The 26,525-nt window shown below is 46.6% G+C and overlaps 1 protein-coding gene across 1 annotated transcript in view; it reads right to left on the bottom strand.

Moving 5' to 3' along the window:
• The window catches only part of PRMT8 (protein arginine methyltransferase 8), a 96,479-nt gene that overhangs the window by 17,504 nt on the left and 52,450 nt on the right, over nt 1-26,525 (bottom strand). Inside the window, exons 4-6 of the mRNA XM_037847831.1 lie at nt 24,255-24,318; nt 6,083-6,225; nt 5,363-5,450 (exon numbers count right to left, since the gene is read on the bottom strand). Of these exons, the coding sequence (XP_037703759.1) occupies nt 5,363-5,450; nt 6,083-6,225; nt 24,255-24,318 (295 nt within the window). The remainder of the gene's footprint in view (nt 1-5,362; nt 5,451-6,082; nt 6,226-24,254; nt 24,319-26,525) is intronic.

Genomic DNA, 26,525 nt, shown 5'->3' on the forward strand with positions numbered 1-26,525 from the left:
TGTTCAATTCAAGCATTGGGCAAGTGCCTGAGAGTGGATGTGTGTAAAATTAAAGACCTGGGCTTTGGAGTTCAAATATGGGCACTGCCATTTATTTGCCATGTAATGTCGGGCAAGAATTTAACCTTTCTGAGCCTCCATTTCTTCTTTAAAATAGAGCTGAGGATAATGATGGCTACCCCATAGTTTTTGTAAGAATTAAAAGTGGTAATATATGTAAAGTGCCTTAGAAAGTGCCTGGTACATAGAAAGTACTTGATACGTAGTAGATAATTTATTACAATTATGTGGTTTGAGCTCTGGCTTTGCCACCATCTCAGCTGTGTGACCTTGCACCGATCAATCCCCTTTTCTGGGCTTGTTTGTAAAATGACGAGTTTGGTTCAGTGGTTCTGTGTTTCGGAATTGTCTGAGACACGGTTAAAAGTCCAGCTTCCTGGGCCCAACCCAGATTTAATGAATCAGAATCTCCAGAGTTGGGACCCAGAAAGCTGGATTTTTACAAATTTATCCAGGCAATTTCAACCCGAGTTTGGGCTAGATGGTGTTTAAAGTCCCTTCCAGTCCTCAAACGGTGAGTTGAGAGTCTCAAGGCCTTTGTGGAGCCACCTCCAACCACCCCTGGCCATGGAAACTCTCCTTCTGTAAGCTCAAGCACCTACAGCACACCATCTGATGCAGAATAGGCCCACAGATAATGATTTTTTTAAATTGAAATTAATTCTCAAACATTTAAGCCTACACTGCTTTGCAATGATTGACATTCTTCGTAACCTTTCCAGAGGTTAATTCGTGTCTTATCACCCAGTGATACTGCCCCACCTCCAGTTATGCAGGGGGCAGCTCCTCCAGGGCTTTATGTCTTTTTTTTTCTTTTCTGGTGGTTTCTCACTAGCCCCTTTAATGGAAGTGGAAACGGGTGGGAAGAGAACACAAATCAAGCACATTAACTTGTTGTTGCAATTCTGTACTGTCTACTGCATGAGTGAAAGTGGGGTGAAGGTCATTGGCCACTAGGAAATATTGTTATTAATTTTCTGGGAACTTTAGAAAAATAACATCAGAGGGACCTGTGAAGCTTTTGTTCATGAGTTAAACTTCTGCAAAGGAAACTGTACAATAGTGCACTGAAAGTAACTAAAGCAACAAAAAAAAGCCCAGACCTACCATAAGTACTGACTAGATTGACTCAAATTCCCATGCTAATAGCCTGGCAGAGGAAGTGGCATGCTATTTTCCAGGCATAAATATTATTTTCTGGACATAAGACTCATATCCACAAATATTAGTCTCTACTTTTTACTGTCCAGTATTAATTTTTAAAGCTATAAGACACATGAAAAAGCAAAACAAAAACAAAACAAAAATAAAAACAAACAAACAAAAAATCTATAACCAAAAGACAAAATAAGCAATAGAATCAGAGTCAGTGTCAGAGATAGCTCAGATGCTAGAATTATCCAACAGAGACTTTAAAGCTACTATGAAAAATATGCTGAAGGATCTAATGGAAAAGGTGGACAACAGGCATGAACAGATGGAGAAATTTATCAGTGAGATGAAAACTATAAAAAGAGCCAAATGGAAATGCCAGAAATGAAAATCACAATATCAGAAATAAACAGTACTTTCAATGGACTAATTAGCAGATTGGAAACTTTGGAGGAAGTAATCAATAAACTGGAAAACAGGTCAATGAAAATGATCCAAACTTAAACACAAAGAGAAAAAAAAGAATGAAAAAAAAATAGAGCATCCAAGAGCAATGGAACAAAATCAAACAGTCTAACAATAGTGTAATTAGAGATTTTAAAGGACAAGAGGAGGAATCAGACAGAAAAATTATTTGATGAGATAGTATCTGAAAATACTCCTAAACTAATGGAATCATCAACCAAACGATCCAGGAAGCTCATAGAGCACCAAGCTGGATATATACAAAGAAAAACACACAGAGACACACATCAGAGTAAAGCTGCTAAAAACCAAAAATAAAGAGAATATCTTGGAAGCAATCAAACAAAAAGACAGATGAAGTAGTAGGGAATAACATTTGACTTCTTGGTGAGAGCTATAGCTGCATCCTCCTTTCCCACTCTGGCCCCAGCAGTTTGAATTCCTCTGCTGGAGCTGATGAGACCGCTGCAGGATGCACTCAGAGAAAAACAGAGGGAGCGGTCCAGGTGCCACTTACAGCTTCTCCTCCAGGCATAAGGGAAAGTGCTTACAATAGTTTCGTACATTCTAGGCTCTCAGGAACTTCTGGCAGAAAATGGGCTGGAGCAGAACCCTTGATGTTGAGGTGGCACCCAGAGGAGAAGATGAAGGAGAAGCCCATGGACAAAAACTGAGCCCTCCCAGAGGACCTGCCCCTCAACCCTCCAGCTGGGGGCACCACTGCCTCTGCACGTGGCCTTCCTTCAGCCTCCTCACCAGCCTGGAAGGCCTGGTGTCAGCCCCCATGACTCTCAGGAGGTTGTAGAGAGGGTTCAATTCCTGAACAGAATACCCACCGAGTTTTCTCCCAATGTTGAGAGTCCATGAATCTCCTACATAGAAGAAAGTTTTAAAAATGAACACTTCTCTCCCAGGGTTAAACCCTACACCTTGTACATTATTGGTCTGCCTTTATTTCCTCATTTGTTTATTCATTCATGTAACATGTATTGCTAAGCCTAGTACATGTCAGACTTTTACCTCTTCTTATGTTGGTGAGGAAATTGAGGACAGGTTTTATTTTTATTCATTCCTTGATTCCCAATGTTGCATGTGGTTGAGAAAGGGAAGGGATGGGGAGGAGAGGGGTGGGGAAGGGAGGGAAGAGAAGAAGCTGTTTCCCTAATAATTTAGTTTCTGAAAGAGGCTGGGCATGTCTCACTCTTCTGCCCCAATTTAAGATCTTTCTTTCTTAGCCAGTTCTTGGGCCAACTGAAATTTGTTCACAATTGTTCCCTTACCAACCAGCAAGCTTTATGCTTTACTTTTGATTTAGAACTCAAAGTAACCCAAATCTCCATTTATTTAAAACATGGATTTCTAAATGGGCTTGCATCCTTTACTAATAACAAAACCAGATCATTCAAAAACATATTTAAGTAGAAAAGTTAACAATACTCTAAATTATTTGTGTGTGTGTTTTTTTTAATAGTGACTCCAAAGTAAGCTCTCCATAAAGAAACAATGAGTCTGACTTTTAATTTTTTTTCCTTCCTAGAAGCAAGGAAAATTGCAAGTGGAAATGAAAGAATGAATCACATTTGTTGCTGGGTAGCAGCAAACTGCCCCTTACCCCCTCTCAGGGTCCTCCCCATTCCTCTTGTAGCCCCACACTAGAGGCTCCCAAACACAATCTGTGGAAAGTAGAAGGCGAGAAGGTATGTTTGTTTTGGAAACCATGACGAAGATTCTTAAAGAGCTGTGCCCAGGTTGGAGCTCAATAGATACTGAAGTGAATGTGAAAATGAAGAATGATATCTGAAGTTCCTCCTCAAGTAACTATTCAGTCCAGTTACATGGCAAGAACTTCAAAAGCAGCATCATAATGCAGCCCCAGGGCAAAATATGTCCTGTGTATTCCTGTACTTGATCAGTGTTGACCGGGTGGCTGTTTGGGCAGTCTTCTGTGAGTCTACATCTGTCCTGGATGCCAAGCCCCTGGAGGCCAACAGGCTTGGCAGCCAGGCTCACTTGCCAGGGCCATTGCAGAAAGGGAGCTCATTATACATTCAGAGACTAGATCCCGGCTGGCCCCGGTTTAGCACCAACAACTGTGTTCTGTCCTTTACTATACTTTATCTCACTTAATCCTCATGACAATTCTGTGGGATTGATGACATTATCTTTAACTAAGGCTCAAAGACGTTGGGTAATTTGCTCAAGGTCACACAGTTAAGAAGTGGCAAAGCCAGGTTTTGAACCCAGGGCTGATCGACTACAAAGCTTCATCATTTACACTAGGCTACCCTACCTCTCTATGCTCGCATTTGGAGCTTTGCCTCCTTCTCCGTGGAAGTCAAATATTAGAAATCACACTGGATTGGTGGCAGGCAGACAGCAAAGGGAAAGGGTTTCCAGGACACAGAGCCTCAAACAACTGTCCTACTTCTGTCTTCTGAGCTCTGGCTCTGAGCTGCGTGCTTTGGTTTCCCGTTTCCAAAAAGGTGTGAACACACACGCGCAAATACACACATTCCACTGTACAGTCCAGTTGACAGGTCATCAGTGGCTCTGACAATGATTAGATGGCAATTGTTCAACTCAAGTGAGCAGCAATTTGTTAAAGTATAGAGTCTTAGTCTCTCTGGACAGGGGACATTTATTCACTCTTGTCCGCGAACCCCTCCATAACAATCTTGCCAATAGTGCCTGACCATCTCTAGGGGCAGAAACCCTAAGATTTGTTGAGACTGTTGAATGGGTCAGAGCTTCTGCCTCTTGTTTTTTGGTTTGATTAGCTGTGTGCTTGTTTGCTTTGGGGGGGAGGGCGGGGGCAGGAGGTTCTTTGCTCCTTGTTTATTTCTGGTTGAGGAGACAGGGCCGTGACTAACCTCACAAAAGCATGTTTGGTATAATCTCATTAAGGATCAGGCTGTCAGCACTGAGAAATGTTACCCTCGGAATGAAATAGAAAACAGTCTTTTCAAACTAGATAAAGCACTGGAGAGGTTTTCAGCTTTCATTTTTTCTATGAGAATCACAAATTTTAGGGTGCTAAGACATCATGAACATGGATTTGAATGTGAGTCCCATGAGACACACACATGTGCACACACACACATGCACACATAAACAAATACTCAAATCAAGCAATAATCATTTGTTTGATTGTTCATAGCAAAGGCCCTACCCCCACCATCATCACCACTACTGCAATTCTCCAAAAGAACCTCAGGGAAGAACACATAATATATATTTTACTTAATTTAAAGAGAATCAATATTATTTTGATAAGTTCAAGTGGTATGAAAGCAGGGTCAAAATGCCTGGCCTGTCTACAGACTGGCCATTTCTGACTCCCATGGTGGATTTCTGGGATAACTGATCCTTGACAGGCTTCTAGGCAACTTGGCATGCTGTTCTCTGCAAAATGTCAGCTTCTGCTCCTTCAATTCGTTTTTCATTCACATTGCATTCATCCTCTCACCCCAATAAGCCACATTGCTTGTTTTCCTTCTGTAGACCTCTACCCTTGGAACCAGAGGGAAACATTTAGAGGGAAGTAATCAAATAGGGTCACAGATATACTCATCCACAGGGAAAGCAGCTGCGTTCTTGATAGCAGCAGGTCATCTCAGGCCCATCAAAGTACCTCCCACACCAAAAGTACAGTAAAATCCCAAGAGGGGATCGAAAGGTGACTTACAGTGGATTTTGAAGTCCTTGTACTGTCTGTCCTCAATTGCTACCACGTACAAAGCTGCCCGGTCTGGAAACATAAGCCCTCCAGGTTTCTGTTGATGAATTGTGGGGAAATGGGTCTCGTAATCTATTCACCTGACAAAGACATCACATTTTTGAACTGCACGGAGGCACCAGACAAGCACCCCCTCGCCAGCATTTCTCATTCAGCAGACTGTCACCTTGGCCAGGGTTATGGCTAGGATGGTAATACTCAATCTTAATTTTGGAGCAAGGAAAATCTGGGGAACCCAAGTGGAGTCAATGGAACAGGTGAAGTGGGGTGAAGTTATGTTCAATGAGGAACAGTGAAAGATGTCATGATATTTTATCTTGGAGAAGCCAAGGTCAGAAGCATGCTTGGCTCTCTGGCAGTCACACAAACCCTAAGCAAATTTTTTTTTTTTTTAATCAGAATAGACTTTTGTCTTGACAAGAGAGAATGGGTGTCAAGGAAACCAAGGCTAGACTTGTAGAAGAACATTCTGACGGTTGGGCATTTTGGATGCAGGGATAATGCTTCTGTCCCCTGGAGCAGATCTGCTTTAAAGTGAGGACCTGGAAGAGGTCTCCTAGCCCAAGCCTTCTCTGAAGTCCTCACAACCTTCTGAGTCCGTAGGCCATGGGTGGAGCAGCAAGACAGCAGCCAGCTAACCAACAAGGGGACAGCATGCAGGACACTTACCAGCCACTTGTCCCTGGCAAAGATCACCGTGTTGAGCATTGACTCATAGAAGAGACAGTAGCCCATCCACTCGCTGATTATGATGTCCACCTTCTCCACAGGCAGCTCCACCTCTTCCACTTTACCCTTAAATATGGTGATGACTGGAAAATAAGAATCCCACGGCCAAGCTTTGCAGGGACTCCAACTGGGACCCATGAGCACCCAATCTCAGGACCACATGGTGAGTCTTTAGCCCTGTTCTGATTCTACTTTTAGGATGTGACATACCTCCCCCTTCACCAAACTAGTTTCTATTGAAAGAATTGAGAACGACTTTCATGCTTCCCCACTAAAATTACTGAGCAAGTGCTATGTTCCTAAGCACATTACAGGCACCATATGACATTATCCTCCCAGCAACCCTGTGAAGTAATCACTATGGTTATTGATATTCTTATTTACAACACAGGAGACTGAGGCTTCAAGAGGTTAAAGGGTGGCTGGGGGAACAGAACCCAAGTCTGATGTGGTCCCAGCACCCTGATCCCAGCCCCCATCCCAGCCCCCATCCCATGTTCAGCTACCATAGGGATACAAACCAAAGAAGGCAGGGATGCACCCCTCTCTCTTGCATCTGTCCCCAGCCAGGGCTCATCACCTAGGGGTGATCATCTAGTGTTTTTCTTGGATGAGAACGTGGCCTCTGCAGTCAGAAAAGTCTGGGTTGAGTGCTGGATCTTTTCATCAGTAGCTGTGTGACTTGACACAATCTGCTTGACCTAACTGTATTTCCATTCCCCCGAGAACAACCAAGGAAAATAATATCTCCTTATAGGGTGGTTGTATGGATTAAATGAAATAATACAAGTGGCATGCTGGGTTCATAGCTGAGCCCAACACAGGGTGGGCGTCATCTGTGGACCAGCCCACGGAGAGGTGAAGAGGATAGGGTCAGGGACACAGTCCCAATGCTAAGTGGCCTCTGTCACAAATCACTTCCAAGAACTTCATGTCCCACTATGGCAGGAGAAACTTGTAAGTTGGGTTTTTGATCATTTGACATAGACATACATATAACTCTGGACTCCCTTTTTGCATTCATTGCTGTAAAGATCAGAGAAAAAGCTATCTTAGATGCTGCTGTTAAACTGACAGGGAGAAGCATTGGTTGGCTGGTTCTTTCCGAATATTTCTGCTAAAAGGTTACTCATATTCATTCTCTGAGACTCTCTTTGTGCAACATCCTCTGAAAAATCACACAATGCCTTGTCTTTGCTGGGAAAACTGAACAATTGTCTGTATTCAGGAGTCAAAACAAAATAACACATCTGTCCTGAATCTGAGTTCCATGAAAATTAATTTGGATGGAGGCTCCTAGATGGCAAAGGACACACAGTTCACTAGCTTTATTTAGTGTCTTCACAATGGATAACGCAGGTGGTGGAGTGCCCATTAGCGGCCTTCAATGACAGTTTGCTCTCTCATATCTGGTATTTAATCAAGGCTTAATCAGACACAGCCTCCTTTGTGAGGAGTCAGATACTATGTACACATACATCGGCCATGGCTTTCCAGAGTGGTCTCTCTCTAGGCTTGTGTGGCCCTCCTCCTCCCTCCTGGTCATGTGCTCCTACCCCTAAGAAGTAAGGCAGGAGGTTGGGATGGAGCTGAGGGTGTGTGTGTGTGTGTGTGTGTGTGTGTGTGTGTAGGTGTTGATGTGCTGGGTTGTTTTTTGGGGCTCTGAGACCCGAGGTCAGCAACTCAATGAAGAACAGGACCCAAGGTGCACCAAGAGAATTCACAAAGCAAAGGATTTTTGAAAATGCAAATATAGTGCCTAATTTATTTCTTATTCTGAAAAAGAATTGGCAAATATATGCCTGATCCACCTGCCTAGTCATTTGCATGCAAAACCTGGTTTGTGTTATTTTTGTAAACAGTTTTACAGTGTTTTAATGACGTTTGCTTTCTTTTCTCTCTGCACCATCCCTGAAGGCTCTTCCCTAATGTCTGCATGTGTCTCTGGGGTTAGACGTTGGTTCTTCGTCCTGCAATAGATCATGACCTCCATGCTGTCCAGGAAGAGGTTTCCTCCTGCCCCTGGGGTCCCATGATCTCCACCCTGTGCACCTAGCAGAAGACCCCACCGGAAATGATTCCATCAGCAGGACTCCATTAGGAGCTGGGAAAACAGAGATGGATGAGAACTTATCATCTAGTCTGACAGAGGCACATATGGAATAGCCCTTGGGTGCCTGCTGCGTTCCCCAGGGTGCCTGCCCCCATTCTCTGTGCTAACCCTCTACTCCATTAGATATCGATAAATACAGTGGGTCACAGAACATCAAAAATCCCACTGTTTCCACTTTCAAAAGGACAGAAGGAATCAATTAAGCCTAAAAAATGTTCAACAGTCTGGGCTTCTGTTCACTCAACCTCACCCTTCTGTATCTATTCAAGTGCAAATTCTTCTCAGAGCAGATGAGGCCCCACCCTTGGCTTGGTGAGTAGAGGGCCCTTTGTGGAAGGAAAAAGGCCCACTCCTCTTCAAGTCCATTGTGGACTAGATTTCACATCCCATTCATCCCCTTGCCCAGGTGACTTTGTGCACTGCCCAACCCATACAACCTTATGTTGGGACCCTGGAGTCAGACAACCTAATTCTTGTTCTAATTGACAACTAACCCTGATCAAATAACTGGGTGCCTCAGTTTCCTCATTGGGGAAAAATGAGGGAAGCTGAATCTGAAAATCCCCCAAAATCCTTTGCAGTGCCAAATGCTTTGATTCTTTGGGTACATACATAGAGAGAACGGTTGCTACATGTAAGGGATTCTGTGTGGCTTACTGGTGAGGAAAACTGACATCAATAAAGAAAAGCACTGCAACATCCAGTTTGCTTCAATTTGCACCAATTCCTGGAGCGCATTTTTTTTTAAGAGACCACATTGTTTCTATGGGTTCTAATGTAATTGCCCTGCCAAATCATTGGGCGTATCCTTCACATTGTCTCTAGTCACCACCAGCAAACACTCCCAGATTCAGCTGCCCAGTCTGCATAACCCTATTTCTCATGGCAGGGTTAGGCCAATTCATCGGGTCAAGCATATGGCATTAGGTTGGCTAGAGACGTATGGGCATAAACAGCTGCAGCCTTCCCTTCCCCTCCATGTTGAGGCTTTTAGAGGGGGGTCTTAGCCCCTGATACTAAGGCCGTGAGCAGCTATAGGCTGCAGAGCTCCACCCCCAATCTGAACCCCACATCGCTAAAATGGCACCAACTCAAGGTTGCATTGAGGTCACTGTCTGGAGTTGTATTTTTATTCCATAAGGATGATGGAAACTTTGTTCAACCAGCTGTGACAGGACCCTGGCTCATGAATTCTAGAATGATTAATCATTGCTAAATGCACAACAGGGAGCAATAAACTCTAAAATAGGAGATTTTCCCTTGTAGCTTCAAGTTTGCAAATCAAATATCTAGATTTTGCAGGGGGTAGAAGGAATTATTTTTAGTGGGATTTTTTAAAATGGTTTAAGATTTTATTTTTTCCTTCTTGGCTGGGGTAGTTGGTAGTTGATATAGAAATCTAGTCATTCTGATTAATGGTTATTTGGGTTATTTGCTTGGCTTTTTTTTTTTAACAAATCAGTCCAGACTGTTCTCCTTTGGGTCTCCAGCATGTCAGTTAGGGTCAGCTGACTGCATAGGGTATTAGGTGAAAATCTCCCCATTTTAGACTCCTCACTGGTTCTTAGAACAGATCCTGTCCTACAGAAAGGTGGGCATGGAGATCATGTGTGTGGTGGGGGGGTGGGAGTGGGGGGTTGTAGGATGAGCCATGGAGCCTTCCCTGATGTCACCCTGTCCATAGCAAAGTCACTTGCTCCCTCTCCTCCACTCCCAGGGCACTTTCCTCACCCATTCCAGGGACATCCATACCAGCTGCCTAAGAACCCTGCTTGCCTCCAGCCTGGGAACTCCTGCTCTTTGTCATCTAGCTTAGCTTCCTATTTTCAGGATCTAGCAGAAAGCACTTGGCTCCTTGCAAACATTCAAAAATAATTGCTGAGGCAAGATGGCGGCATAGAGAGGAGTGGAAGCTAAGTAGTCCCCCTGGAACAACTACAAAAAAACAGAAACAACTAGTAAATAATCCAGAATAACTGTGGGGGGACAAATGAGATCATCCATTCATCATACACCAACCTGAATTGGGAGGAATGCCCAAGATCACAGCATAAAATCTGTAAGTAAAACCTGCAGATCCAAGTCGTGAGACCCCCTTCCCCATAGCCTGAGCTGCAAAGCCTTGTGGTGCCAGAGAGAAGCTCTCTCCCAGCAAGTGAATATAGCTCAGCTGAGCTCCAACTGGGGTTTTAAGTAGCGAGTGTGAACTGCTCACTACAGGTACGAATACCCCAAAAAACAGACAGAGGCTTTGGGTGACGACTGACCTTGGAGAGCCGGAGGGTCACCTTGGACTGGGTCTGAAGGGGACTATCTGTTTCTTTTTCACCTCAGTGGAGAAAGACCCAGTCATTTTCAGTTTCCAGGGTTATGACTCAGAGAAGGGTGGAGACAGCACAAGCAGAGAGAGACAGACCATTGAAATGCTAATGACCTCCACCTGGGGGGTCTGTCTTCTCTAGGAGGAAAGGGGTGGGGCCCTTTCCATTCAGAACCAGACCCCAGAGCCTGGGGGAGCACGGGGCCACACCTCCTCACACCAGTCAAGAATTATAGGCTAACAGGCATCACCTGCTGGGCAGAAAAGCACACTGACCTGAGGCATCACAGGGTGGAGCAATTTTCTAAGACACACCCTCAGGGATATCAGATACTGAATATTTCTTCCCTCTGGGACCTGAGCCTGTTCTGGTCTGGGAAAACCTGATTTGGATAACCAAGGAAACCATGCCTAGACAACAGAAGATTACAACCTACACTAAGAAAAACAAAGTTATGGCCCAGTCAAAGAAACAAACGTACACTTCAACTGAGATACAGGAATTTAAACAACTAATGCTAAATCAATTCAAAAAGTTTAGAGAAGATATTGCAAAAGAGATAGAGGCTGTAAAGCAAACACTGGGCATACATAAGGCAGAAATTGAAAGTTCAAAAAAACAACTAGTAGAATCTATGTAAGTGAAAGGCACAACACAAGAGATGAAAGACACAATGGAAACATACAACAGCAGATCTCAAGAGGCAGAAGAAAACACTCAGGAACTGGAGAACAAAACACCTGAAAGCCTACATGCAAAGGAGCAGATGGAGAAAAGAATGAAAAAATATGAGCAACGTCTCCAGGAACTCAAGGATGAAACAAAGTACAATAATGTACACATCATTGGTGTCCCAGAAGGAGAAGAGAAGGGAAAAGGGGCAGAAGCAATAATAGAGGAAATAATTAATGAAAATTTCCCATCTTTTATGAAAGACATAAAATTACAGATCCAAGAAGCGCAGCGTACTCCAAACAGAAGAGATCTGAATAGGCCTACGCCAAGACACTTAATAATCAGATTATCAAATGTCAAAGACAAAGAGAGAATCCTGAAAGCAGCAAGAGAAAAGCAATCCATTACATACAAAGGAAGCTTAATAAGACTATGTGTGGATCTCTCAGCAGAAACCATGGAGGCAAGAAGGAATTGGTGTGATATATTTAAGATACTGAAAGAGAAAAACCGCCAACCAAGAATCCTATATCCAGCAAAGCTGTCCTTCAAATATGAAGGAGAGCTCAAAATATTTTCTGACAGACAATGAGAGACTTTGTGAACAAGACACCTGCCCTACAGGAAATACTAAAGGGAGCACTACAGGGTGATAGAAGACAGGAGTGCATGGTCTGGAACACAATTTTGGGAGATGGTAGCACAACAATGTAAGTACACTGAACAAAGGTAACTATGAATACGGTTGAGAGAGGAAGGTGGGGAGCATGTGAGACACCAGAAGAAAGGAGGAAAGATAAAGACTGGGACTGTGTAGCTTGGTGAAATCTAAAGTATTCAACAATTGTGATAAAATGTACAAATATGTTCTTTTACGAGGGAGAACAAGCAAATGTCAACCTTGCAAGGTGTTAAAAATGGGGAGGCATTGGGGGAGGGATGCAATCAACGTAAACTAGAGACTGTAACTAATAGAATCATTGTATTATGCTTCCTTTAATGTAACAAAGGTGATATACCAAGGTAAATGCAAATAAGAGGGGGGACAGGGGAGACATGTTAGACACTTGACATTGGTGGTATTGTCTGATACTTTACTCTACTTTGATTTAAGGTTATTTTTCCTTTTTCTGCTTCCTAGCTGTCATTTTTTTTTCCTCTTTCTTTTGCCTCTCTACCTTCTTTGACTCTCCCTCCTGCCTTGTGGAAGAAATGTAGATGCTCTTATATAGATAGTGGTGAAGGTGGTGAATACATAAATGTATGACCATGCAGAGAACCATCGATTGTTTACTTGGGATGGAATGTATGGTGAGTGAACAAAACAATATAAAAAAAAAAAAAAAGGGTTGATGACAAAACCTCGAGGGCAGTATACTGAGTGAAATAAGCCAGACACATAAGGACAATTATTGCAGGGTCTCACTGATAGGAACTAATTATAATATGTAAACTCATAGACATGAAATATAAGGTACCAAGATATAGGACGAGGCTTAAGAATGGGGAGCGGTTGCTTAGTATGAGCAGAATGTTCAACTAGGATGAACTTAAATGTTTGGAAATGAACAGGGGTGTTGGTAGCAAGATGTGAGAATAACTAACAGCGCCGAATGGAGTGTGAATGAGGTGGAAAGGGGAAGCTCAGAGTCATATATGTCACCAGAAGGAAAGTTGGAGGTCAAAAGATGGAAATGTATGAAACTGAATCCTATGGTGGGCAATGTCCATGATCAACTGTACAAATACTAGAAATCACTTCATGAACCAGAACAAACGTATGACAATACAATTAGAAGTTAATAATAGAGGGGCATATAGGGAAGAAATATATACCTATTGCAAACTATATACTACAGTTAGTAGTGTTTCAACGTTCTTTCATAAACAGTAACAAATGTATTATACCAATACTACGAGTCAACAATTGAGGGGGGTTGGTTAGGGATAGGGGAGGATTCGAGTTTCCTTTTCTTTTTTTCTTTTTTCATCTTTCACTTTATTTCTTGTCTGGAGTAATGAAAAGTTTCTAGAAATTGAACAAAAATTAAGTGTGGTGATGGATGCACAGCTGTATGAGGGTACCCAGGGGCAAGTGATTGTACACTTTGGATCTTTGGATAATTGTATGGTATCTGAACAATCTCAATAAAAATGAAAAAAAAAAAAAAAAGCCAATACCTTTTTATTATATCCAGCAATGAAGTGTGATTGATGAAGTGATACTAAATTAAACTATAAAGTTTCTTTATTGATAAAAAAAAAAAAATCATTGCTGAATGATTGGATGAAAGGATAAGCGTTTCCGTAAAAACGATATTGGGTTGAAAGGCAAAGGATCTTCCAACTAGTCCTGATTATGACAGCAAAAATTACTAGCACTTGCATTGCAGTTTGCAGAGCAGTTTGACATATATAATCTCAATAATCCTCAGAGCAACTCATGCGGTTTCATATTATTCTATTTGCCTAATGAGGGAAGAGGGGTTTAAGAGAAATAAAATGGTGGAGCCAAAACCCAAGCCTCATTGTGTGTGACCTTGTGCAAATCACACAACCCCCCAGAGAATCCTTCCCTTCACTGGGCAAAGTTAGGGTAAGTTAGATATAGCAACATCTAACTTACCTATCTCATGGGGTGATTGTGGACACCAAGCAATGTAATGAATGTAGATTCATTATAGAAAGTAATCACTTCTTGGGATGATGGGAGAAAAGAAAGCAGAGAAGGCAAAGGACTAAAGGCCTAACCCATCCTTGTCCTAAGGGTTGGTCAGGTTGGTTGCTGGGACAAGGACAGGTGGAATCAGCACAGGCAGCCAGTGTCAGGGACAGAACCCATTTGCCACCCACATCAGTCCCTGCCTTGGCTCCTTGCCCGTGTCTTCTCCCAGGCCCCAGAGACCTGGTTAAACCTCTCCTACAAGGTCAGGCTCAGACCCATTCTTGAGCCAATAGCAATAGGAGAAAGAGAACATTAGCATCTTTACCCTCAACATCTGGTGGGACTTGGAATACCTCCTGCAGCAAAAAGACCCGTAACTGGAGCAGCAGAGACAAGCCCTGGGTGCTATGTAGCCCCAGTATGGTAAGTACCTCAATATGGTACCCTCCCAAATCCGCTAATTGGCCCAGGAACATTCAGACTTTTCCCCAGTGCAAAATCTGCCTGGCTTCCTGCCCTAGCCTCCTCAAGCTCCCTTGAAGGCCCAGTCTGCTTAGCTGGGGCTCTAACATCCAGCCTAGCTTTGGCCAGAGCCCTAGGCCCTGCTTGGCATCTCTCCTCTTCCAGGCACTGGCTGGAATAATGCTCAGTTAACCAAAAGCATACCAGGACTCTTCCCAACCCCAAGTTGTCACCCACGCCTTAGAAGCCCTGCAATATCCAAGCCTGGGCAAATACCCAACATGTTGGCCATGGGAAGATGCTTGTGTGGGTTTGGTCAAGGGAGCCAGGGATTATTAAGAAGGGGGTGGCACTGCATAGAGTGGTTGAAATCGATGAGACTTAAAAGGCAACAAAGCTTTTCTTAGGCCCCACTATTCAAAAAATCATTCCAGGTTTCACTTCCACTCACTAACTATAGTAGAAGCTTACATGGGGACAGATGGAAGTCTCTACCCTCCCAGGGAATTTGCACAGGCTATTCCTTCTGTATTTAACTCTTTTCCCCCTGCTCTTAGCATGGCTGGCCTCTTTTCATCATTCTGGTCTCTGTTTCCACGTTGTCCCCTCAGAAGAGTATTCCCTGCCCACCAGGGCTGTGCTGCTAAGTGTTTAACAACCAGCTCTTCAGAACGAAAGAGGCAGCCCTGATTTGGGGCATTTACTGACGCCCATGATGTAAATGCTTCCACCATGGTTGGTTTCAAGCTAACCACACAGAGCTGGAAGAGGTGCCGAGAATCAGCTTTTGCAAGGCCATGCAAGCCGGCTCCCGCACCCCGCTGAGGCCACCCCATCAAAAGCAGTTTTCTCACTGACTCCACCATGGTTCTTTCCAAGCACTTCCACAATTTATAATTATATTGTGATTTTTGTTTGTGCACTTGCTTTTTTGTCTGTCTTGTCCACGAGCCTGGAAGCTTCATGAGAGCCAAGCTCTTGTCTGTCCTGTTCTCCACTGACTCCCCAGTGCCTGGTGCCGGGCCTAGTAGTTGGAGCAATAATGCTTGAAGGAGTGAATAAATGAAACTCAGTTCTAAGATTATTAATCATGTGCTTCACGAGCAATTAGAAAAAAGTCGCAATTACCAGAGCCACTGGTACAGGTTCATTAAAAATTATTGTATCTGATTAATCTCATTTCTTCTTTTGACAGGACTATTAGTTAAGTTAATAAATGAAATAATAATAATAACATTAGCTAACACTTGTTGGGTGCTTACTGCCTGCCAGATACCATTGTGTTTTGCATAGTAGTGTGCTGGTAGATACTTAGCAACTGGCTCTCCAAGGGGAAAAGGCCTTGAGTGGTAGCATTTGCTGAGTTCAGTGGTGGAACTACTCCTACCATGGCAAATTTCAGTCTACCAAAGTGGCTTCCGCCATTCCTCAAACTGACTTAAAATTTAGCAATCTGCTCTCAGGAGCTTGTAAGAGCCCATTCCAGCACACCCCAGTTTTACCTACAGTTACTAATTAACCCTCACAATAACCTTGTGAGGTTTGTACCACAATTATTCCCACTTCACAGACGAGGAAACTGAGGCACAGGAAGGGCGTTATCCACGATCACAAGTTACATCTGGCTGAGCTGGGTGTGGACAGGAAGTCTAGTTCCAGACCCAGTTCTCTTAATGGCCGTGCCGCAGGGCACCATGCAGGGCCTTCAACAAGGAACTCAACAGGGTGTCACCCCCATGGCCTCCTAACAGAGAAGGTGAGGAATTACTATGTGGATTCATCACCGGCCACATGACTGTCCTCAAAGGAGCTGATTTATGAGATCAACGTAGACCAACCTCCAGGAGCGTCTACACTCGCTGTGTAGATAACCCAATCGGGGAAGAGTGATGTTCTAAAGAGTCTTAGTCCATAAAGAAGGACCAAATCTAACAACCTGAAATTTAATATGAACTGAGTATGGAATTCAAAACCTCCACTGACCAGATATAGGTTAGGAGATAGAGCTTGGTAGACACATGCATGGATAGACAATGGATCATGGCTGACTTCCAGCTCAGAAACAGTGGGACAAGGTGTCTTCCACAAATGCTGAGGAACCGTGGAGCTCCGTTTTTAGGAGTATGGCATCTGAACTCCTCCAGTGACCAGAGGTCCTCATTTCTTAGCATGGCCCTCTGAGGGTGGAAGAGATGCTGAAGAGTCCGAAAGAAAGAAAGCTCTTTGAGCAGAGGATGAAGAAACTGAGAATGTGTTACCTGGAGATCTGGGGGAAGGACTGCCATGTGATGAGGGAGTCTCTTTGCTCTTATGACCCTAAAGGAAAGAACTAGAACATCGGCAAAGTTGCAGGGCAGCAGAATTCAGCTCAGTGGACAGAAGTGCTGTCTAACATTGCAGCTCCCTGGGTGGCTGGTAGTGGGTTCCCCATCAGGAGAATCACCCCAGGATGGACAGTTGCATAGCATGGAGGAATGTTGTCAGAGCAAAGAATTCAAGCACCATTTAGATTAGACTTGGAGCGTGTAGCCAAGAATTATTGAATTGCAGGAACGTTAAAGCAGAAAGGGCCTATAGTTAAGACTTGGTGAGCACCTATTATCTGCAAGGCCTTTCTATTAGGCACTTTATGTGCAGTATCTCCAATCCTCCAATACCCCTGTAAGCTGGGCACTGACACATCTCTCCGGAGGTGTGAGCAGAGGCTCAGCAGGGTGAAGTGATTTGGCCAAGCATTCCCTGCTGTTAGGTTGCAGGGGACTTTGGTCCATCATCACCCCATCATCATACTATATTAAGGTCTCTTCCATTCCTGACATTTGTGTTTTAGGATGTGCACAGGTAGAAGAAGAGAGAGGAGGGATACATTTTATTTCTTCAATTTTCTAAGAAGTAAATGGGTTCTGGTTTATTGTTTCCATAATTAAGAAAATCGTTATCAGTCCCTGAGCTCCCATGCCAACTTTCACAATGCATCTACCTTTTTAAGCATCTTGGCAGCCCCCTGGTTTCCTCGGCAGGGAAGGGGAGGAAATAATAGTTGTCAAGGAAGAGTCACCATGGCACGTGTGAGGGCCATGTGTGTGTAAGAAGCCATGTGAAGGCTGCTTGTCTCCTGCAGGTGGCTGCACAGAGTGTGCACATCCATGTGAATAAATCCTTTCCAAGAAGCCTTATGGAGGTGGAGAGGGAAAGAGAGATTGATTGATTCTGGGTGGCAGGTATTTTATGTCCTGTGTTGTTATTTATGTCTCTGCACCCACACTCCCGAGACCCACACAATTGGCTGCTGCAGCCTTTCAAAAGCATTTCCATGGAAGCATCCAAGCAGTCAAGCTGTCCTCTTTCTAGTACACATGCCAAGGCAGAGCGAGCTGGCACAACCGACAGGGTCCTGGGGGCCCCTCTGGCTCCACCAAGCTGTTGGACCCCTGGGGAGGAAGAAATGGACAAAACTTTGCCTGATAAAGGGTCCTGGGCATGGAGTCCCCTCCTCCTTGGTACAGTGTGTGGGAGGGGTAGGAACAGGCACAAAGCAAGGTGGGGCAGCTCTTCTCTCAGGGACAATGGTTTAGCCCTCTTGGGCCTTTGCCTCCGGAGTGCAGAATCAAGTCCTAGCCAGCAGAATCCAGAGCATGGGAGGATTCAGTCCTAAAGCTGTCAGGTGGGACTGAGCAAGCCAGCCGTCCCTGCTGCAGGGCCAGAAGGGAGATGCTGCCATGCTCCCGTGTGGGGTGTGGAAGCTTGAGCAGGACAAGGAGAGCATCCTTGATGCAGGGCACCCCACCCAGTACGTCAGAGCCTGGGCGGGGTCAGAAGGCCATCCCCAGGAGGATGGGCTGTTCCTGCTCAGCAAGCCAGAGCCCGAGCAAAGCAAGGTGGCTGCCCATGCAGGGCCCCAGAAGCATCTGCATGGGGGCAGGAGGTGGCAACAATGGGAGATGGATCGATTATGTACAGGGGATTGATCCAGTCAGTAAATATATGAAGAATAATGGGAGGCAGGTTTTTCATGATCAGAGAAGGGAGAAAGCTAGAGTGAAGCCTGAGGTTGTGGATTAGAAGTGAAGGTGTCAGTGTGACAACATGAATTGCTATGCAAATGTCTATGTACACACACATGCACACACACATATGCACATATTCCCTAGCTCTCTCCGCTGAAACTGCCTGGGATCAGAGACACCCTAAAAGCAGTGAATGCACTTCACCCCAGAACTCAGTATCTAAATGCCAATCTCCATAAAAAGGAGCCAGGGCTCCTTGGAGAAAGAGCTGATTCCAGGGCTGGGGCAGAGAAAGTACAAGATGAGATTGGAACATCTTGTGCCAGAAAGTAAGAAAGCTACCAACAAGTGAAAGGGGGCTGTGCCGGTTTGTATATATTATGTCCCCCAGAAAAAGCCATATTCTTTGGTGCAGTCTTGTGGAGGCAAACGTATTAGTGTTGATTAGGTTGGAACCTGTTGGTTCAGTGTCTCCATGGAGATGTGACTCAATCAACTGTCAGTGAGATCTTTCACTGAATTATTTCCATGGAGGTGTTGCCCTACCCATTCAGGGTGGGTCTTTATCCACACAGGCCCAGATGCAGAGCAGCTACAGCCAAGAGAGACACTTTGAAGAATGCACAGGAGCTGAGAGTGGAGCTGGAACACAACCTGGGATCAGCAGATGCCAGCCACATGCCTTCCCAGCTAACAGATGTTTTCCGGACACCATTTGGCCTCCCTTCAGTGATAGTATACTTGTTGATGCCATAGCTTGGACACTTTATGGCCTTAAGACTGCAACTTTGCAACGAAATAAACCCCCTTTATAAAAGCCAATCCATTTCTGGTATTTTGCATAACAGGCAGCATTAGCAAACCAGAACAGGGGCATATCAAAAGGTCACAGAAGCCAGCTGGAAGGGGCTCCCAGTGACCAAACTGGGGACAATTTGGGAACCAAAGTCAGAGGTGATAACAGAGATAACCTAGTGAATCAAATAGAAAACCATAAGTCCGTAGTGAGTAACTAAATAAATGGAATTTGATGAGGAATCAAATATTTATGTGGCTTCAAAGGACCTCCCCAGAAAATCTTATTAATTACAAGACAGAAAAGAGCCACTTTACAGTGGAGAAGCATGGCAGACACCCCCCTTACTCAAGGGATCAAAGTAAATGCTCTAAGTAATAGGACAAATCAAAGCTGCATGCCCTCTAATAGGACGCAATGAAAAGAGAGCATCGTGTCTGTGACTTTCCCATCAAACACAGAACCCAAATCCAATCCTGAGGAAGCATCACACAATCCCAAACTGCGAGGCGTTCTACAGAAGACTGGCCTGTGATGTTCAAAAGTGTCAAAGCCATGGAAGTCGAGGAAAGCCTGACTGTGGCAGCTTGAAGGACACTCAAGAAACATAACAACCAAATGCAAAGTGTGATTCTGAACTGGATCCCTTTGCTACAAACGTCATTGTGACAATCGGCAAAACACGAATAAGATCTGGACACTAGGCAATGATAAAGCATAGATGATAACCTCCTGGTTTTGTTTGAAAGCCGGAGGAGGACGGTGAGCAAGGGAGGCTGTAGTTCCAGAGCCCGGAACACGTTTGGGTTGAGTTGAAGTCAAGGAGGATAGATGACAAGCAAGGGGGTGGGGCAGACCCTCTGGGATCTCAGAGATCAGGGATTCCTGAGCACGTGAAGCCTGCACCGAGGCAGGGGGAAGGAGCTAAATGCTCCTTGGAGGCCACTGGGGCGATATCTGATTCTGTATCCCTTTGCACCTTCCCACCTCCGCTAAGAAGTTTCTCCTTTCAGGTTTGTAGGCTCTCCATGCTTCCACATCAGCGTAAATGACATCTAGAAAAGAGTACAGGAATGCCAGCCAATACAAACGAGCCTGGCCCAGCTCAGTCACCCAAACCTCAGCCTCAGTTTCCTTATCTGTTAGATGGGGAAAGCCACCTGCCCCACCATTTCACAGAGCTGGGGGGTGGGAGATCAGATGAATGCACGTGGACTCTAGGCTCCATTGCCTTTTGGCAGAGAAAGAAACAGCTGGTTTTCTTTCTCCACCTTTACTGGGCAGGAAGAGAGGTCACCCCTCTGTTGCTTCTGCCCCACCAAGCACCTTCTGAGAAGGGGACAGAGGGACTTGGCTTTCCCCAATGAGTCAGGATCCAAAGGGCTGCTCTGGGCACTCAGTCAGAGGCCGGGGTATCTGAGCCACCTTCCCCCTACTCAGGCTGGCAAGAGGCCTAGAGGCCTCGGCACTGCTCATGGCCAACAGATGCCACCTGCCCAGTGCCCTGCCCAATTTCACTATCGCTTCTCCACCACCACCCCCTATATTCCTCTCCTCCTTCCTCATCCAGCTGAGACCCCATGGTCCATTACTGTCACCAAGTTTTTGCACCTTCCTCCCACTGTTGGGTTTTCCCAGTAAGGTCCCAACCCAGGCATCCCCTCACTCAGTCACCTCACGACTGAGTGCTATAAGAGAAAAATCACCCGGTGGGGTGAACTGGACTCACTTCGAATCTATATCCACACTGAATAACAGTCCCTGAATGCGTCCCAGCAAGCCCTACCACCCAACATGTCTGTTTTTCCTCTCTCCAAAAGACCATTGCATTCCTCCCCATTGCCCTTCAGAATTCTGACACCCCTACCCCTCTTCTCTGCCAATGACATCCTCAATCTTCATTGAGAAAACAGAAGCAACAAACCAGGAGTTTCCCACCACCAGCCTACCTCCATCGGGCCCAACTCCCCCCTGCCCCTCAGTTACTATGGTTGACCTGACCCTACTCCAGGAAAAAGGCCAACCCCTCCACCTGGACCCCAGACCCCACCCCTCTTACCTTCTCAAGGTCCTTGCTTGCAAATTTATTCTTATATTTATTTATTCTTATTTATTCCTAGGTCTGAAATTTCTCTCTCTACTGGACCATTTAATCATACACACATGTTTTCATATGTCTTATTTTCAAAAAACAAAGCCTCCTCCTGGACCCCACATCCCCCTGTGGCTACTGCTCCATTTCTTTGACTACCATCACAGCAAAAAGAGTTATTTATGGTCCTCACTTCACAGTCTCTCCTTAACCTACTCTAACTGGACTTCCATCCCCACCCCTACATTGAGTCTGCCCTTGATCACCAATAACCTTCACATAGCCAAATTCATTGATCAATTCTCTGCTCTTATCTTACTTGATCTCTTAGCATTCCCTGCAGTTGACCATTTCCTCTTTCCCTTGGCTTAGTGGTACTCTGCTCTTCTGAATGTCTATCAGCCTCACTGAATGGACCTTCCCTGCATCTTTTAGCCCCTTCTCTGCTTGACCACCAAATGTTGAAATGCCCCCAAAGCCCTATCTTTGGCCCAGTTCTATTCTATAGTTATGCCTTGCCACTAGTGGCCTCATGCTGTGGCTTTAAATAACATCTATAAGCCAGTGACTCCCAACTGTATATCCCCTTCTCCTTGGAGTTCTAGATGCATATAGCCAACTCTTACTCACCATCTCTACCTGGATGTCTAAAGGGCATCTTGGATCTAACATGTGCAAAAGAGAGCTCTTGATTTCTCACTCCCTGTGCCATCCCAGTGATCATTCACCTCTGGCTGAGCCACCCAGTTGCTCAAGCCCAGTAAATTTAACCCTTACTCTCCCCTTTTTCTTGCTTTCACATCCAATCCATCTGTGTCTCCCCTTGCCTCTAGTTCCACCTCCACTGAGGCCACCCCGGTCCACACACAGCACCTCTTACCTGGAGCACTGCAATAGCCTCCACTGGGTGTCTACTTATGCTTTTGCTGCCTACAATCCATTCCAACCCATTCTCCATAGGGCAGCCAGAGGAATCATTTAAATATATAAACCCAAGGGTGCTCCTCCCTTGCTCAAAATCATTCAAAAGTACTGCATCGCTCTCAGAAGGTCAGATCTTGTTTCCCTAGTCTACAAAGCTCTACATGATCTGGCCCCTGCCTCCCTCTCTGATTCCATCTTGTTACCCCTTTCTGCTTTGCCTCCTGCTGGCTTTCGTTTTGTTCCTCGAGCATGCCAATCTCAATCCTGCTCAGAGCGTTTGTACTGGCTGTCCCCTCTGTTTGGGATTCTCTTCCTCTGACCTCTGTCAGCCTGGCTTCTTGACGTCATGCAAATATGAACTTCAGTGCAACCTCCTCAGAGTAAACTCAGCCTAAAGTAGCCTCTGGTCCCCACCTATCAGATCACCCTACCTGACTGATCTGCAGAGCACCCATCACCATCTGCTAGTTCTCTGTGAGTGTTCACATCTTTATTTAGTTTCTGTGTCCCCCACTGGAATGTCGATTCCATGAGGTCAGTGGCTTTACCTGTCTTGTTCACTGCCTTACCCCCAGATCCTGGCTCATGAACGCGCTCCTAGACATTTGTGGAATGAATGAATGACTGTTCCTTCCTTTCAAGGAGCCTGCAGCAGGGACCAAGCCACACACAGGGCAGGTGGCATGTGTGTTGCAGGACAGAGAACAGTTGTGTTGCAATGTGAAGGGAAGGCTGCCACCTATGCCTGGTTTCTTAAGTCAGACCCCAAGGGGTATCTGGACAGCAGGCACCCTGCAGGGGAGCACAAGAGTTCCGGTGGGCCAGCAGGGGCCATGACATGGACCCCACCCCAGGAGCTGAGGAGCACACAGTACAGAGAGGGAAGGCTGTGCTGACTCCCAGCACCTCAGACTCTGGGGCGGAGAATTCCCCAGAGGGACTGAAAACCAAGATTCCTTGCTTCCCACTTTGCCTCTTGTTCTAGCCCTGCTCTCTCCCCCTGCCCAGGCCTGGCCGGCTTGTCCCCTGACCTGGATGCCTCTGGGGAATGGCCTTACCTCCAAACCTCATTGTTTCCATCCTCAGAACTCTGCTTATGAGCTCTTTCTTTTGGAGTGAACCTCTCCCAATCCCACTGCTTCAGGACTACTGTCGCCCTGCCACACTCGGCTCCAACCTGTTCCTCTGTATTGTGACTTTTCTTGTCTAATCGCCACTCTCCTTGACTACACCAGGAGCTCCTGGAGGCAGGGCTGGGCCTTGCTCATCCCTGAAGCCCCAGCCCCAGCATGAGATGTACAGAGGGCTGGGTGCCCACCTCCCAGCCAGTATCAGGGCACAGACTATTTCTTGCTCTTCCTTTGAGGTTCTCCCCAGCACTGAGCACAGGGCCTGGCAACTAAATTCAATCTTGCCAACTGATAAAAAGGAGATCTGCTCAGGGACACTCTCAGCTCTCAATGTGCTCAAGCCGGGCTCCAGAGAGAAGGGGCTAGGGATGGTGCCATCCACGGGAAAGGAGAGAGGAGAGGCAGGGAAGGGAACACACCTCTCCGTATAATCAGACTCCAGCTTGGAGGTCCCACTCCCAAGAGGAGCCTAATTGCTAACACAGGCCCATCAGCCCCAGGGCCTGTGGGCAGTGGAGGGCCACGTCCTATCACAGGCAGAGCCTGAGGTCTGCCACTGGGCGGGTGAGCGGGAAAAGTGGGGCTGGGGTTTGTGCAGAGGGAAAAGGAGGAGGGGGAAGAGCTGCCATTTTGCAGAACTCAAGAGATTGCCTATAGCTGGGACCAAGCAGAGGCAAAAGCAAGTTAGGATTTAGCCCCAGGCTGGGCTCACGGGGAACTGAGAGGGGACAAATGTAAGCATTGCCCGGCATGGGCAGGGGGACCTCAGGAGCCCACAATCCTGCTAGCAGGGCCTCGCCTAGGCACTCCACCATCCCGGGTCCAAGAACCCTGTACTCTTCTATCTAGGGTCAATCCATGCATCTCAACAAGGAAGGACAAGCCCCTCGATCCACATCCACGGGAAATACCCTGAGCGTGTCTTACTGTTGTCCAAGTGGTTGGCCTTAATGATCTTCTCTGAGTAGTCAGAAATGCTGGAGCACTCAATCTAGAAAGGGCACAGAACAAGGAACAAGGCGTCAAAAAAATCTCAGAACGCCCAACACAAAGGGACACAAGGGCCATGGAACGGATGGAGAAACTGAGGCCCAGAGAGGGGCAGAGACTTGCCCACAGCAGTCCAGCTCATTTTTGGTGGATAAAACCTAAACACCAGCCTTCCCAACTGCCAGGCCAGGGGTCTTTCCATTAATCAGGCTGTCTTTGCCGTGAGGCTGAAATCCCACCATTTCCCGTGCTAGAGGGCCTGGTGTGAGTTGGGAGGTTCAGGAGGTGATGGCAGGCCTCAGTCTCCTGGCCCGAGGAGAATGGGATGTGGTGGCCTAGCCACTGCCCTCCCAGGAGAGGATGTGGGAAGGCAGAGCCATGGCCAGAGCCACTGAGCCTCCCTGGACTTTATCCTTCCCCCGTCCTCCCAGAGCAGGCTGGGCACATCCCGGGTTGGGAGCCATCTGGGAAATGCCTGGTTAGGGCCACAGTCCCCAGACACTGCTCCCATCCCTTCTGCTATTTCCACCTTTGAAAGGATTTCTTCCTTTCCATCTGGAAGACTTCCCAGGCTTCCAAAACCTCCTCATCAAAGGACTAAGGTACTTGACAGTCTGATTGACCATCAGCTAAGAGCAGGACTGTGTGGGAGGGGTTGGGCATTGGGGGCCCCAGGTGTGCCACGGGAGACCCAGGGGGTGCTGGACAGGGGCAGCTGCCAAGAGCTGTCCTCACCTGCTGGGCCGGCCCTCCCACCAAGGCTGGGCTGTGCAAGGTCTGGGGGCAACACCCTCCTCCACACCCAGACCCCACCTTGGGCTGCCCACGGGGCCATCTCCTCCAGGAGCGGTCCCCTGGGGGCACTGAAAGACTTGCCGACAGCCTCCATCAAAGCCTTGTGAGGGCAAGGATGCCCATGTGGCATGAGGAGGGGGTCCCTTGGTGAGAGCTGTGTCTAAGGAGCCCGACCCTGGCCGGTGCTCTATGTGGTGGAAGGACCAGCCCCTCCCAGCACTCCCCACACCTGCAGCCTTCAGATTCCATTGTCTGCGGGACCGTGTCTCTCTGCTCTTCTTTCCCTTGTGGGCCACCTCATCATCTGGTTTGTAAGGGGCCACTGGAGTTAGTGGTTGAGAACGTGGGCTCAGGAGCCAGGCAGCCTGGACTCACACATTCTAACCGTGCCTCAGTTTCCTCATGCGTGAAGCACAGGGCCTGCTTCACATGGTTGTCATGAGGATGAAATGAGCTAATGCATATAAAACACTTGGAGCAGCAAGTGGACCCCCAAAGCACTTGGGATGTTTGAGGCATCGTTATCATTCTCCTTCCCCTTTTTCTTTTCTTCTAAACTCTCCTCTTCCCTCTTCGCTCTTTGTCCTCTCTCTTCATTTTCCCTATTCTTTTCTTTTGCCCTTTCTCTTTGGTTCTTTCCTCTTTTGGTTTCTCTACCATTTCTCTAGCTTTCCTCTGATTCTTTATATCGCTCTTCACATCTGTCTCTGTCCTGTTTCTCTCACCCTGTCAGTGGCCTCTCTCACCTGGTCTGTCTGTCTGTCTTTTCCTTTCTCTCTCCTGCCATCCCATCTCCCCACTGGAGAAGAGCAGTGGGTGGAAGGGGGAGCCTGGAGCAGGAGAAACCATGAAGTGAACCATCCGGAAAGAAACCTGGCTAACTGTGGTGGAGCTGTTTATAACAGAGCTGCTACAGGAAAAGAGCGGGAGGGAGACAGATTGCGACGAGTCGCCACAGCTGGAAGGAGCCGGGTGGGAACCTCTTGACAGCGCCTTGGCTGGAGCCCCTGGAGAGCATGCAAGCCAGTGACGGGGAGGGGGAGCTGCCTTCCCGGCTCAGCCCTCAGCCACCCGTGCCCCCCGCCCAGGCCAGAGCCGAGGTGGGGCCTCAGAGATGCCCCGGGAGGGAAAGCACGTGGGGATCACCAGAGGGTCTCAAGTCCAACTCTGTGCTCTACGACCCCAGTGAAAGTGGAGTCTGTCCCTTGGCCCCCGGCTCCCAGCCTGGCGAGGAGGGCCTAGTGAAGGAGCCTCTGAAGGTGGGGAAGGACAAGAACTGGTGATGATGACCTTGGTACCCCACCCTCTTGAGGCTGGCCTGGGTTTCCAGAGGACTTTCCACGGCCATGGCCATGTGCTTTCCAGGGACGCATGGAGGAGGATGTCGTAGCTGCCGGGGCTTGCGAATCAGGG

The sequence above is a fragment of the Choloepus didactylus genome, chromosome 8 (assembly GCF_015220235.1).
Source record: "Choloepus didactylus isolate mChoDid1 chromosome 8, mChoDid1.pri, whole genome shotgun sequence".
NCBI lineage: Eukaryota > Metazoa > Chordata > Mammalia > Pilosa > Megalonychidae > Choloepus > Choloepus didactylus.